We start from the raw sequence: 13,154 nt of genomic DNA on the forward strand, positions 1-13,154 counted from the left end.
CACGTCAAAATTTGGGAATTGAATCGAAAAGATCTTATATCCAATTCACCGTACAACAAGAGAGGGACTCACTCAACCTCACTTGTCTACACCATGATTTCATCTTGAAACCAAAAAAGTGTTTTGGCACTTCTAATCACTCAATCTGCGACTACAATAACTAAAGAGGTATTTATAACCTCTTAGTGGGTTAAAACAAAAAAAAAAAACTCCTAAAACCCACAAATATAAAGTTCAATTTATTAAGAGGCGGATTTACATATAAACTGTAAAACTTTTACTACGGTTTATAAAAAAACACATTTAACCATAAACGGCCCTAATTCTACTACGATTTATGAAAAGCTATATTTCTATGGCTGTGTTTGTTTACAGAGACAGGATATTGAGACAAGGATATTGAAACACAAAATCGTATTTGACAGAGGAGACATGGATAGAGACAATGTGTCCAGAGACACTGAATTAGTGTATTTTGCGTCAATTCTGACAGAAAGGACACGGAAACACTAACAAAAAACACAGCTTATTTTTTATTTTTTCTTTCATTATTTTTATTAATTTTTCATAATTAAATTTTTCGTCTCAAACTTTTTGAATAAAAAGGAAATGAGAATAAATTAGATTTTCATAATTTATTTTAGTTTATCACCAAACAGAATACAAGAACAAAAGATTTTGTATCTCTGTCCTTTATGTCTTCTTCTCAATGTTTTGTCTTGTCCTGTTCTCAAAAACAAACACAGCCTAAGCCTATGTATACTAATTGAAAAAAATTATTTTGATGAAGAAAATTATTTTTTTTCTTAATATAAAGATAATGTTACGGTAAAAAAAAATGGTAAAAGATAAAGATGATTTTTTTTAGAATGAAAAAAAAAAAACCTAAAAAGAGAAATTATCATATACAATACACAAATTTTTTAAAAATTAAGTATAATTTTTTGTTTTTCATTCAATTTTATTTTTTATCAAAAAATTTCCTTAAAATAACCCTAAGTATCCAAGGTCCAACCGTCCAAACAATGAGAAACAATGGAATACCACGAATAAAATACAGCTAGAAGCTAGAAGCCTAGAACAATTATATATATATATATATATATATATATATATATATATATATATATATATATTTTTTTTTTTTTATTCACAAGAAGATCATTTCCTAATTGAAATCATGAAAATCAAATGAACCTATACAACCTAATATTCATGATTTACTAGTATATAATCACTCACCTAAATTCAAAAAATCCCAGAACTATCACTTTAACATGGTTCATAGTATTTCATTTTTACCTTACAATAACTAATTATAGTTTAGTAAAATGGTTCTCACTTATATTTTTTATTGGTTGATTTTAGGAGTGGGTATAGTTTGGACTTTCAAACATCCAAATTATATTATTTTAGAACTAATTTTATGGTTCATGAAATTAAACTAGAATAGCATTAAAAAGAAATTAGTTTTAAATCGGTTTAAAAAAAAATCGATTTTAAACCAATTTTAATATTTAAATTTAAAATGTGGTTTTCTTTTTTCGAAAATCTAATTTTGAAACTAGATTTTTTAATCTCAAACTAGATTTTTTTTAACAAAAAATTTAATTTTAAAACCAATTTTTAAAAACTTAATTTTCAAACCAAATTTTGTAACTAAAAATCTAATTTTAAAATCAGTTGAATTTAATTTTCAAACTATAAATTTGTTTAAAAATAAAAATAAAAAATTACTTTGAACTGATTTAGTATAATTTATTACTTTTGTTAGCAACGGGACAAAGTAGCACAATTACAATTACAGGAACATATGCAGGACAATTCATAATTGAAGGATTTTTGAAGCTAAATATAAAGAAATGGTTAAGGTGATTGATTATTAGAAGTTGTGCTATTGTTCCAACAATGATAACTGCTATAGTTTTTAATACATCAGAGAGTTCATTTGATACTATGAATGAATGGCTCAATGTGGTTTAGTCAATTCAAATTCCTTTTACACTCATTCCACTTCTTACATTCGTGTCTAAAGAAGAGGTCATGGAAACTTTTAGAATAGGCCCTATTGTAGAGGTAAGCTTTGTTTGCATTTTAACTTTTGTAGAATTGATTTTGATGTATACTGATTATGTTTGGTAATTCGTCTAAAAGTGATTTCTTCCTTCGAAGAAATAAATGATTATAAATATATCATGTTATGACTTTGTGAAGTAGTATAAAAGTGATTTCTTCCTTCGAAGAAATAAATGATTATAAATATATCATGTTATGACTTTGTGAAGTAGTATGGAAGTATTTTTTTTGAATTGACTAAAAAAACTGAACAAAACGAACTAAATCAAACCGATTTTAATGGGTTTGGTTTGATTCGGATGGCTTCGATAAAAAACTGAACCGCAGTTTAATTAGACGATAGGATCGGATGACTTTTCACTCAAAAATCGAACCAAACTGCACCGCGGACACCCCTTTCAAACATCCAAATTGTATTATTTTAAAACTAATTTTATGGTTCATGAAATTAAATTAGGATAGAATTAAAAATAAATTGGTTTTAAATTGGTTTTAAAAAATGAAAATCGATTTTAAACCAATTTTTATATTTAAATTTAAAATTTAGTTTTCTTTTTTCGAAAATCTAGTTTTGAAATTAGATTTTTTAATCTCAAAAACCAGATTTTAAACAAACTCCAAATATAAAACAATCAGATAAATGCCGCATCACTACTACAAAACATGTGTCCAAGCTCTCACTACCACTTAACCTTTATATCCCAAGACCAGAGTAAGAAAATATACTAGTGCAAGAAAGCCTTCCTCCTAAGTCCTAAACATAGCAGGGAATTCATGGAAAAACCCTAAACCCTAAACAAGTTCAAAGTTTAAAATTATAGTTCTCTCTACTCTCTTTCTTTTGTTAAAAAAGTTCAGAACATAAAAAACACAGTCAAACAAAGATTAAAAAAAATAAAAGAGAAGAATAAAAAAAAAAAACGAAAGCTCAGGTTAGAAGAATGAAAAAGAACAGCGGAATCAAGAAATTCAGTAGCGCTCAAATCAGGAGGAACAACTGTTGAGTTAAAAAATTAACTAACATAATTGATAATGACAAACATAAGATTATTGGACTAATCACCCAAATAGTTTTGATTATTTTGGTTGAGTATTGTAGGCCAAAATTCCTTGGTGCAGCAGCCCAGTAAAATAGATAAGAAAATCAAAACTGATGGGTTGTACAAACAAAGAAAGCCGAAAGAAATCAAAGTAAATGAAATCAGATGGGCTAAAGAAATCAAACGGGTTGCATGAATGATAACTGATCCAAGTCCAATTGCATCTCTCATTCAAATCCCTCCAATTTGCTTTCACCAAAAGTAACGTTCACCTTTTTTCCTTATGGTTAGAACTCAAAGAGAGAAAGAAAATTTAGCTCCTAAGCTGTTCACCAAAGAAGCAAGAAAGAGAAGGTTTAGCAAAAAAGGTTGAAGTCTAATCACCCACATCAAACTGTATCAAGAGAAGTTAGAAGCTAAAGGTGATTTATTTCCTTCTACATGCATCTCATTTTCTTCTCTTCATCTTCAACTCTCTGCCGCTCCAAATTGGGATAGATGGAAAAGATGACCTCTGATCAATATTGCTGCAAATCTATGGTCAAATTTGTGACTTGGGGACCAAGTAGTGTTTCAATGGCTAAGATCTGGTTTTTACCATTGAAAATAGTTGTTTTTGCTTTTCTGTGGCTTTTGGTCAACAAAAAGGGTCAGAATCAAAGTTCCTATTTTGAGGATTAACTGGAAAAGTGATATGGTGAGTTGGTAAAGCACATAGCTCGAGGGTTGACCTAAGAGAAAGCAACACAGCAACATGTAAGGAGATACAAAAGAAGAGTTTTCATCATTCTAAAGCTAAGGAGAGATAACCAGTGTTTTGAGGTTTACGTTCTGAGAAAAGTTCTCTGAAAAAGTTCATCAACTTGGACAGTACTTCCTAGTCAAAGGAGCATTCCGCCAGAATGAGGAACTAAATCAGAGGCAAGCAAATCTGGTTTATCACACAGCAAAGAGGCTGTTGAAACATTAATCTCCTTCATGTTTTATAGATTCTAATTTTCTTTTCAATGTTTATCTTTCTGTAATTTCTTGAGGTAAAAGGCTGAATGAGAGAGTCATTGAAAGAGCCTAAGAGTGGAAAGAGGTAGAGAGAAACACTTGAGAGAAAAGCCTAGAGTTATTTCAGATTTCTTTAGGTTGATTCTGTATCTTGTATCTTGTACCAATAAGGTATCCTTTTTTTAGTTGGGTTAGCACTAAGAGTGAAGAGTTAGGTCTTAGCATAACCAAGTCAAGTTAGGTTAGAACTTGAGTGTGAAAGGATTGTGTCAATCTGTGGAATTGGTGTATGTAATACTTTAACTATAGTGAAAATTTCACCACAACGACTGGATGTAGGTTGTATTGCACATACAAGGCAACCGAACTAGGATACATGATGTTGTCAGCTTCTCTTTTCTGTTTTCTGATATTCATGAGACATTGTCTCATAAATTTTTTGCTGCTGAGTTCAAACAGATTCAAATTGAAAGTTTGTTTTAAAAATGTTATTTCATTAAAGTAAAAGAATGTCATAGATTTAACCCCCCTTCTCTAAGCCTTCTACAACCTTCAACAACAATTATCAATTGATTAAAAAACTTAAAGAAAAAGTATAAGGAGACAATAAGTTTAGTGTATAATGTATACAATAGAAGTAAAATAATTAAAATTAGCTGATAATTAAATGGAAAAGTATATGGAACCAAGAGGTTACCAGCCAAAAGCTAAACAAAACTACATTAATTTATATTAATAATTAATTTTAAATTTTTAAATTCAAAATTTAAAAAATTTAAAATTGATTAAGTAAACCTAATTGAAACCTATAAAAACCTTTCTCTTCTCTCTCACATTAACCTACCCACCTCCAATAATCACACACACAAACCTTTCTCTCTCACCGTCGGGCCCTCTCCGCCTCTCCACCGCGACCCACTCCTCTTCTATCACCGACATCTGGTTCGTCGGATTCGCCACCGTCGACAAGAACCGCTTCCCTTTCGTGAACCAGATGTGTTACCGGAGCCATATTGATGTTGTTGTGATGATTGCGCAGTGAAAAATAGCTAAGAAATATGAGAGATTTGTGTGGTGTTGGTGTTGCTTTGATGAATAACAGAATAAGAAGAGAATAGAGAAGGGTGCGATAGGCAAGAATGAATCGAATGGGTTGGGTCTTGTTTGGGGCGGTGAGACGAAGAGAGGGTTCGGGTTCGAGGTCGGTGAGGTCAGGCTGTGGCCTGTGGGAGCAGAATGCAGATGCGTTGGGGGTACTTTACGCTGCTCTATGTTCCACCATACTCCCTATGCCTATATCTTTTTTATTTTTAAATTTTTTTGGTTAAAAATTGGATACGCTAAGCTAATCATTCCAAATTCATATGAAATCATCACGATGTTGCTCTCTGCATTTTGGGATATTAGGTGCTATTTTGATGATTAAAGAGACTGTAAACTACACAATTACAGAAATATAAAAAAAACATTCATTTAATATGGAAAAAAATATCCTAATACTTAACAAAAGAAATATCCAGTTATATTTTAGTAAAAATAATTAAATATCTATAAAATTAAAAAAAATATGAAATTCTTAAAGAAATAGAGACATTCACATTTGCAATACAAAAAAATTCGAAAAATATATAAAAGAACATCCATTTAGTATGAAAAAGAAACATTCTGATACTTAGTAGAAAAAACATCCATATATATTAAGTCGTAGAGATTTTGGATTCACCCAGAGATATTTGGCTAATATCCTTTTGGTTCCTTAGCATTGTTGTAATTAAACTAATTTGATTTGCAACAATGACAGTTACGTATACCGCACACCCTCTCTCCACACTAAAAATCTCATAATGAGTTTAGTGTATAATATGAATAAAATTAAAATTAAAATAAGCTGAAAATTAAATTAATTAATTTAAATACGAAAGAAGCACCAGCAGAGAAAGGAGAAGAGATGAGGCGTTCAACGGTTGAAGGAGAAGAGGACAAAGAGAAAAAGACTGGATTTGTGCGTGATTAAGTATGAACTGATTCTTGAATCAAAGTTAAAGTTTTTTTTTTTAAAATTTAGATCTAAATTTTAATCAGAATCTTGGATCCGCATTTAAAATTAATTAAATCATTTGGATTAAAAATTAAATTATAAAATAAATTTGATTTGATTTAAATTTTTTATTTAAAATTTGTTGTTTTAATAGTTTGTTTTGAATTTGGTTTAAAATCCAAAATCTGTATTTTTTTACACACCCTTCCTTGATCTTAATAAACATTCTCTACACAAATTAGTTTACCTCAATAAATACTTTTTTATTATTTATTCATTATCTAGACTCATTTATATGGTTTAAATTTATTTTGACAATTTAAAAACAAACTTAGAATTCGGTCTCCTCATATACCGCGAGAATTATTGTATTTGCATAAATATGAATCTCAAATATTTTATTTAAGTAAATTGTTTTAATTTTTTGATTTATGTATCATTAATGTTGCTTATCTCTAAAATATAAACTAATATTTGTACTTATCTTAAATTTGATATAATGTCATGTGATAAAGTAAATTGCCTCAAGCTTTAAAATAAAATAAAATAAAATAATAGAAAAAAATAGCTAAGTCAAATAAGTGCATCAGCACAAGTGTTTAAGGTGTCTCAATGCTGTCTTTACGAACAAAGGGGCCATGAAAATCCATTCGGATACTAAACATCAGAATTTCCCCATTGTATGCAAACCTTGTTAAAAAAAAAAAAAAAAAAAAAAAAAACTCATAGGAAATGCAAGAAACAGAAGCACAGGTTCAGGAATTAGTTTCAGGGTAGTTACTGTTTGGCTTGTTGTGGTTATTGCGTAGTGTGCTGTTATTGCGTAATGAAGATCTCAAATTCTTTTGGGATCAATTGGGTGTAAATCTTTTGGTTTATTTATCATCAAAGTTGCCTATCTCAAGGTATAACTTACTTTGTAATACAAATAAGTGGATACAATAATAATCAATGATTGTAGTGCAAAACTAATATTTGTACATCTTTTAAATTTGAAGATTCCTCCTTAATATAATGTCATGATAAAGCAAATTGCTTCGGGCTTAAAAAAAAAAAAAGCTAAGTCAAATATATGACATTCTAGTTTATGGGTGCCACCAATACGTGCGCCTCCTTCAATTTTATAGTCCATACTTGGTTGGTTCAAGAAATATCATCATTTTGCTTCTGCTTCTTGGTCCTAGAACCCTCCTCTAAGGATTTCAATTTGTTCTTTATTGCGGCTATTTTTGCGCTACGACTTGTCTGTCCCATGCCGCTTCTGATAAGATGCAACGGTCGGCCACAAGCTAACCTCCCATGCATTTTCTCCTTGGCCAATTTTGCTTCCTGCATACTCACTTCAACAATGGAAATCAAAGACTTGCTCCAAAGCTGTTAAATGAAAATTTAGTCAAATTATCTAACGGTTTTCAACTATCAATGTGAAGTTGACTGCACTTGAATTTCTATTAATATTAGAATTCTACCAGGGAGCTAATGGAGTAAGTATACAATGTGTACAATGAACTAAATCTTTGACCCAATACAAGAAGTAACCATCCGCTATAATACAGATTCGAACATCCATAATAAAATACTATTAATTTATTAAATACAATACATCTATATTATTTAAAATAATCATCTGAATACCAAAAATAATAAACATATGATATTAATTTAATTTTAATTTAAATTAACCCCATTATATACATTATCCAGTACAGGTATTAGCTCCTTATATTTCTTCTTAATATTAACATTTGCTGGGGTGGTTGTATTATTAGTGGTGTAGTGAGTTAGGTGGTAACCGGTTCTTTCTGTGGGTGTGGGTCTTGTTTATGGCCCATGTGATGAACAAAAAAAAAAAGGCAAGTATAATGTCCAAAATGAGATGATGACCGTCCGATCTAGGTCATTGCCAATTTCAATTCATCCATTCATCAAGTACCCTACCATATAATCCGTCTCTGCGGCGCCTTTTCTCCTCTCTTCTAAAAACCCTAACGCAGCAGAGGGAGCACATCAAAGAAGATGGTGCAGCGTCTTACCTATCGGAAGCGCCACAGCTATGCTACGAAATCGAATCAACACAGAGTGGTGAAGACTCCTGGTGGCAAGCTCGTTTACCAGACAACCAAGAAGAGAGCCAGCGGTCCTAAGTGCCCCGTCACTGGCAAGAGGATTCAGGGTGTATGTCCCTCTTTCTTTCTTTCTGTTTCCATTTTTATTTCTTTTTCTCCTTTTCGTATAAATTTGATGTGCTTTGTTGTTCCCTGTAGAAATTGTTTGTTTTTTTTTCTTGCATTTCAATTGTATTTTTCAATTGCTAGTGTTTGTGTAGTGGGAGATGCATGGTTGGAGAGCACTGATGCATTTTAGAAGAATCTGGGAACTGTAGGAGTTTACATTAGGGTTCGGGTAGCTGTGTAGTTCGATCACTGAGAAGAGTTATTAAAATGGAGCTATTTTGCATTTAGGATAAAACTGGTAGTCTGCAACTCTCCATGGGTTTGCATCATATTGTGTCGATGGACAAATGTAACCGGCATTTGCAGCTTTAGGTTAACGTTGTGTTGCTGTACTTGTCTGATATGAGACTGAATCGATTTGTGCCTGTTGCGGGTACAAATTAATTTTATGAGATTCCTGTTTAGTAGTTTAGCTTGTTGTGAAAGTTTGATTCTTGTTTAGTACTTTAGCTTTTTGATACTTTTCCTTGAGAGCTTGTTTGGAAACCATTTAACATGAGAAAAGAATTCTATTTCCTTTAAGAAAAGAATTCATTTCTATTTGAAACTCAATTCCATGATTTGGAATGACTACAATATATTAATGGAATAGAATTCAAGTTTGAAGAGTGTGAGAGTTGATTTGGAAATCAGACCCCTTTTGGTCTGATTTACAAATGAAGGATAAATGAGAATTGGAATTCTCAAAGGAATTCAAGTCATTCATTTTTAGTTGTTCCAAAGCAAGAAAAAGAATTCAACTCTTGAGTGAAATCTAATTCCTAGCATTCCAAACAAGCTCTGAGTGGAATTTCACATTCTTGATATTTAAGATGAGTTTCGTTCAAACATGATATTGGTGCAGTGGCATTGTTTGATCTATGCAACTGGCCCATCATTGGGATAAGGCTCTCAGCTTAATTATCCAGAGCATAGTGAATATGCACATGTTTATGCATCATACATGTTTTTACCGTGCTTTGTCAAGTGTATTTTACTGCAAGGGATTTGTTTGTACAAGAGTATTTTTACATTTGAGGCATATAACTTTTGTTTTTTTAAGTTTGTACAATGGTGTCTACAACTAAGGTTACTTTGTTATAATGTGATTTATGGTTGATAATTGCAGATTCCACACTTGAGGCCGGCGGAATACAAGAGATCAAGGTTGCCTAGAAATCGCAGGACTGTGAACCGTGCATATGGAGGGGTTTTGTCTGGAAGCGCTGTTAGGGAAAGGTTTGTTTTCAACGTAGTGATATATCTTCTATAATATATACTTTTTGGTGTTTCTTGCTTATGTGCTCCATGATTCTGTAGGATTATTCGCGCTTTTTTGGTTGAAGAGCAAAAGATTGTGAAGAAGGTCTTGAAGATCCAAAAAGCTAAGGAAAAGCAATCCTTGAAGGGTTAAATTTGGAAAACAGAATGGAATCATATCTTTTTGGAAGACTCTTAGGTTTGAGTGATTATAGTAAATCACAAATTTTATTAGTGTTATTGTGGTGTTCATTGTTCTTGTTGTCTTGGCTGAACACATTCCAATACGGTTGTTAACAAATTCATTTCTATACAGTTTTGTTTATCTCAAGATTCTATGTTATTTTCATCTTGATTTCTAAATATTACTCTACTCTTACACTTCAAAAATGTGGCCATCAACATAAAACAATAAATTTGTAATTCAATACGTGTATTGAGTTATGAATGTACATAAATTCCTAAGCAACATACATAGTGTTGAGTTATGAAGAAAGGACATGGATATTGGACATGTACATACACTATTTTAATTTTTTTTTTTGTGAAATATCAGAACATGGTATATATATATATATATATATATATATATATATATATATATATATATATATATATATATATATATATATAATATAAAGTGTTTTTTCAAATAAATTTTAAAAGTATATTGATATTTTATTAATAATAAAGTACAAATCAATATTTTTAAGTGGTTTTAATGTTTTATTAATTGTATAAAATGTTTAAGATGAATTTTTGTTTTAATAAATAATAAGATATATTATTTCATAATTCATTTTAAGAAGATAAATTAAGAATAAGGTTTGATACCGTGTTGAGCGTCTTATTTTGATAGTGATAGATAATTAGATAGAGTTGGGAATAGCAATTAGCCGAGTAAGTATATAGGAAAAAATAATGTCACTCTTCCTTTTTATAATTCAACTTACATAATATTTTTGCATTGTATATTTGTAAGAATTTACCAAAAAAAAGTGACATTAAAATAAGAATGACAATATTATTTCCTTATTTATAATTATCTATTTAACTATTTATATGGAATTGAAACAGAAACAGAACTTTTTATTTGTAAACCAGGATGAGGAGGTTGTTCCTTTACCCTACATAAGGCAACATGTCACATTAAAACAACTGCACTTAATTTAGTAGCATATGAAGACTACTCATTTCCATGTCTGGTGCTTCCAATCCAACTAGTCAACTACTAAAGTTCCAAAGCTCAGAAATCAGGTGTGGGAGCCGTTGAAGAAGCTGGATTTGTCAAGAAAATCTTGCTTGCTTCTCTTCTCCTTTCGATATGAGGATGCGATAGCTGGCTGGCATTATCTGAACAAAGCTAGTAAAATCAAAGTTAGTAATATCAATATCACAAATTTGTACAGGAAAATAATGATGTTAATAGGAGTCTGGATTCTCGGTGAATTTTGTGATGGATTATATATAATTTTCACCATTGTTCTTTACAATACTTTTTATATTTATGTTTTTAAGCTATGCCGTAAGTGACAAATAATATCAATTATACGGATGAATCACTTTGGCTTATGAAATATTAAACGCTTCAATTTGGTGTATGAAAAATACAACTGCGAGTCAAATTGTTCTGTAGATTAAACTAAAATGTTAAATCTTTTACAATTCAAATTAACTCACATAATTTTTTGATGAGCGAAATTTGAAGCTCACAGATTCCAGCAAGTGCACCAAATCGTTCAAGTAATACCATGATGAGCGGATATCGTTTTCACGAGAATTAAAGGATTAAACAAGTAAATATCAAATTAAAAGTTTAGTTAAATTAACAAAACTTGATTGATGAGGAAGGCAAGAGTGTATTTTGTTGAGAGTTTTGAGAATCTTGAATACTTGAACGCCACGAGCAGTGAGCTTGAATAATGATTTGAGAAAAAATAATGATAGTGAGAGTCAATGGTTTCGGAGGTGTTTATACTTTTAAAGAAACCAAACTTTGGTTACTTATCTTGAACTTTGCAAAGATCTTTCACGATAAAACCTTTAGTAACTGATTCCTTAGCTCCTCAGTTCTCAAGCATTAATTATTCGTCAATTAATTAATCAAGAGATTAAGTATAAAAATTGATTTTAGATTCAAATAAGATTTAAAAGTACTTTAGGTCGAATTATATGTCACGTATTCAAGTTAGTTATGTCCAGTTAAATTTAAAAAAAAAAATACAATTTTCAGAAGTTGTTCTAATCCGAATTATATGTCACTTATTCAAAATTAGAGTGATTGAAAATCATGTATATGTCGCACACTAATTCAACCACTATTTCTAGCCGAATTCAAAGAGTAATGTGAAAGTTTTCAAACTTTAATTCAAATATCAAAATTTTCAATTATAATAAAAGAATTCAAAAGAGATTAGCATACATTTTGATACTACTAATCCGAATGAAAAATGAATAACTCAATCATGAATAGATCAATGCAAAATTTTAAAATAAAATAAACGTAGATTAATAACCCATAAAAAACATAAACAAAGCTCCTAACCATTTAACAAAGAATTAGTCACCCATAAAAAAGTGAAAGAAAAAAAAAAAGTAGTCCGAGGACTTGATGACTTTAAATTGAAATTCAAAATAACAATTCAATTTAAATTCTAAATGAATTAAATTCCTTATATTTTTAGAAAGAATTAATAATTAAGACTTTTAATGATATGGATAATTAAGCTTGGGATTTAATTGTTGTATCTGAATGTTGTAATTGTGTTTAATCCAAGATTGTATTAGAGATAATTGCGGAGTAAATACCCATAATGGTTCTTGAGATTCGGGTCGTTATTCAATGTGGTCCCTGAGATCCCAATTGCACCATTGTAATCCTCCAGATACGGCTCCGGGCACCATAATAGTCCCTGGACAGTTTTTCGGTGATGAGTCATCAGCAAGACGCTGATGTGGCCTCGTTTTGCCACGCTGGATGATGCCAACGGCTAGTTGAGCTGGCAAAGTTTCAATTTATACCCAATGTGGTCCCTCTCTCTATATTTAACCCTAAATTCCCAAATGTTCAGTAAGTTAATTTCTTCTTCTTCTTCATCGTTGTTTTTCCATTCTAGTTGTTGCTGTTGTTCTTGGAGCTGGAAGTGAATATCCATGATGGGTGGTGGAAACACTAGAGCTGGAAGCTCTATTAGTTCACCGTGCAGTGGCCATCGGACGAGAACGCAAAACAGGAGCAGAAGATCCGGGGTGCCGGAATGGTGCGGTTGCGGCTGCCGGCCAGATCTCAGGTGGTCAGGGATAGATTCAAACCCAAATAAACTATTTTTTAGTTGTCCCAATTATAATGTGAGTTATCAGTATTACTTGTGTTATTATGATTGCTCCTACCTACCTGATTGTTCTTCTCTTATTCTTCTTCCTTGAAGTTTGAGCATGTTATATGTTTGCTTGATTACAGACAAGTAGAAAGAGATGACATGTGCTTTTTGTGTGGGCAGATACTGGGCAGGATGAACCAGTTGAGAA

General features: G+C 31.1%; 1 protein-coding gene across 1 annotated transcript; it reads left to right on the forward strand.

Annotated features, from left to right (window-relative positions):
• The first annotated feature begins 7,898 nt into the window (after positions 1–7,898).
• On the forward strand, positions 7,899–9,958 carry LOC112751841 (large ribosomal subunit protein eL34). Its single transcript, XM_025801126.3, has 3 exons — positions 7,899–8,328; positions 9,496–9,605; positions 9,687–9,958. The coding sequence occupies exons 1-3, from the start codon at positions 8,170–8,172 to the stop codon at positions 9,778–9,780; spliced, it is 363 nt and encodes a 120-aa protein (XP_025656911.1). The 5' UTR covers positions 7,899–8,169; the 3' UTR covers positions 9,781–9,958.
• Positions 9,959–13,154: the final 3,196 nt, after the last annotated feature.

Source organism: Arachis hypogaea, chromosome 15 (assembly GCF_003086295.3).
Source record: "Arachis hypogaea cultivar Tifrunner chromosome 15, arahy.Tifrunner.gnm2.J5K5, whole genome shotgun sequence".
NCBI classification, from domain to species: Eukaryota; Viridiplantae; Streptophyta; class Magnoliopsida; order Fabales; family Fabaceae; genus Arachis; species Arachis hypogaea.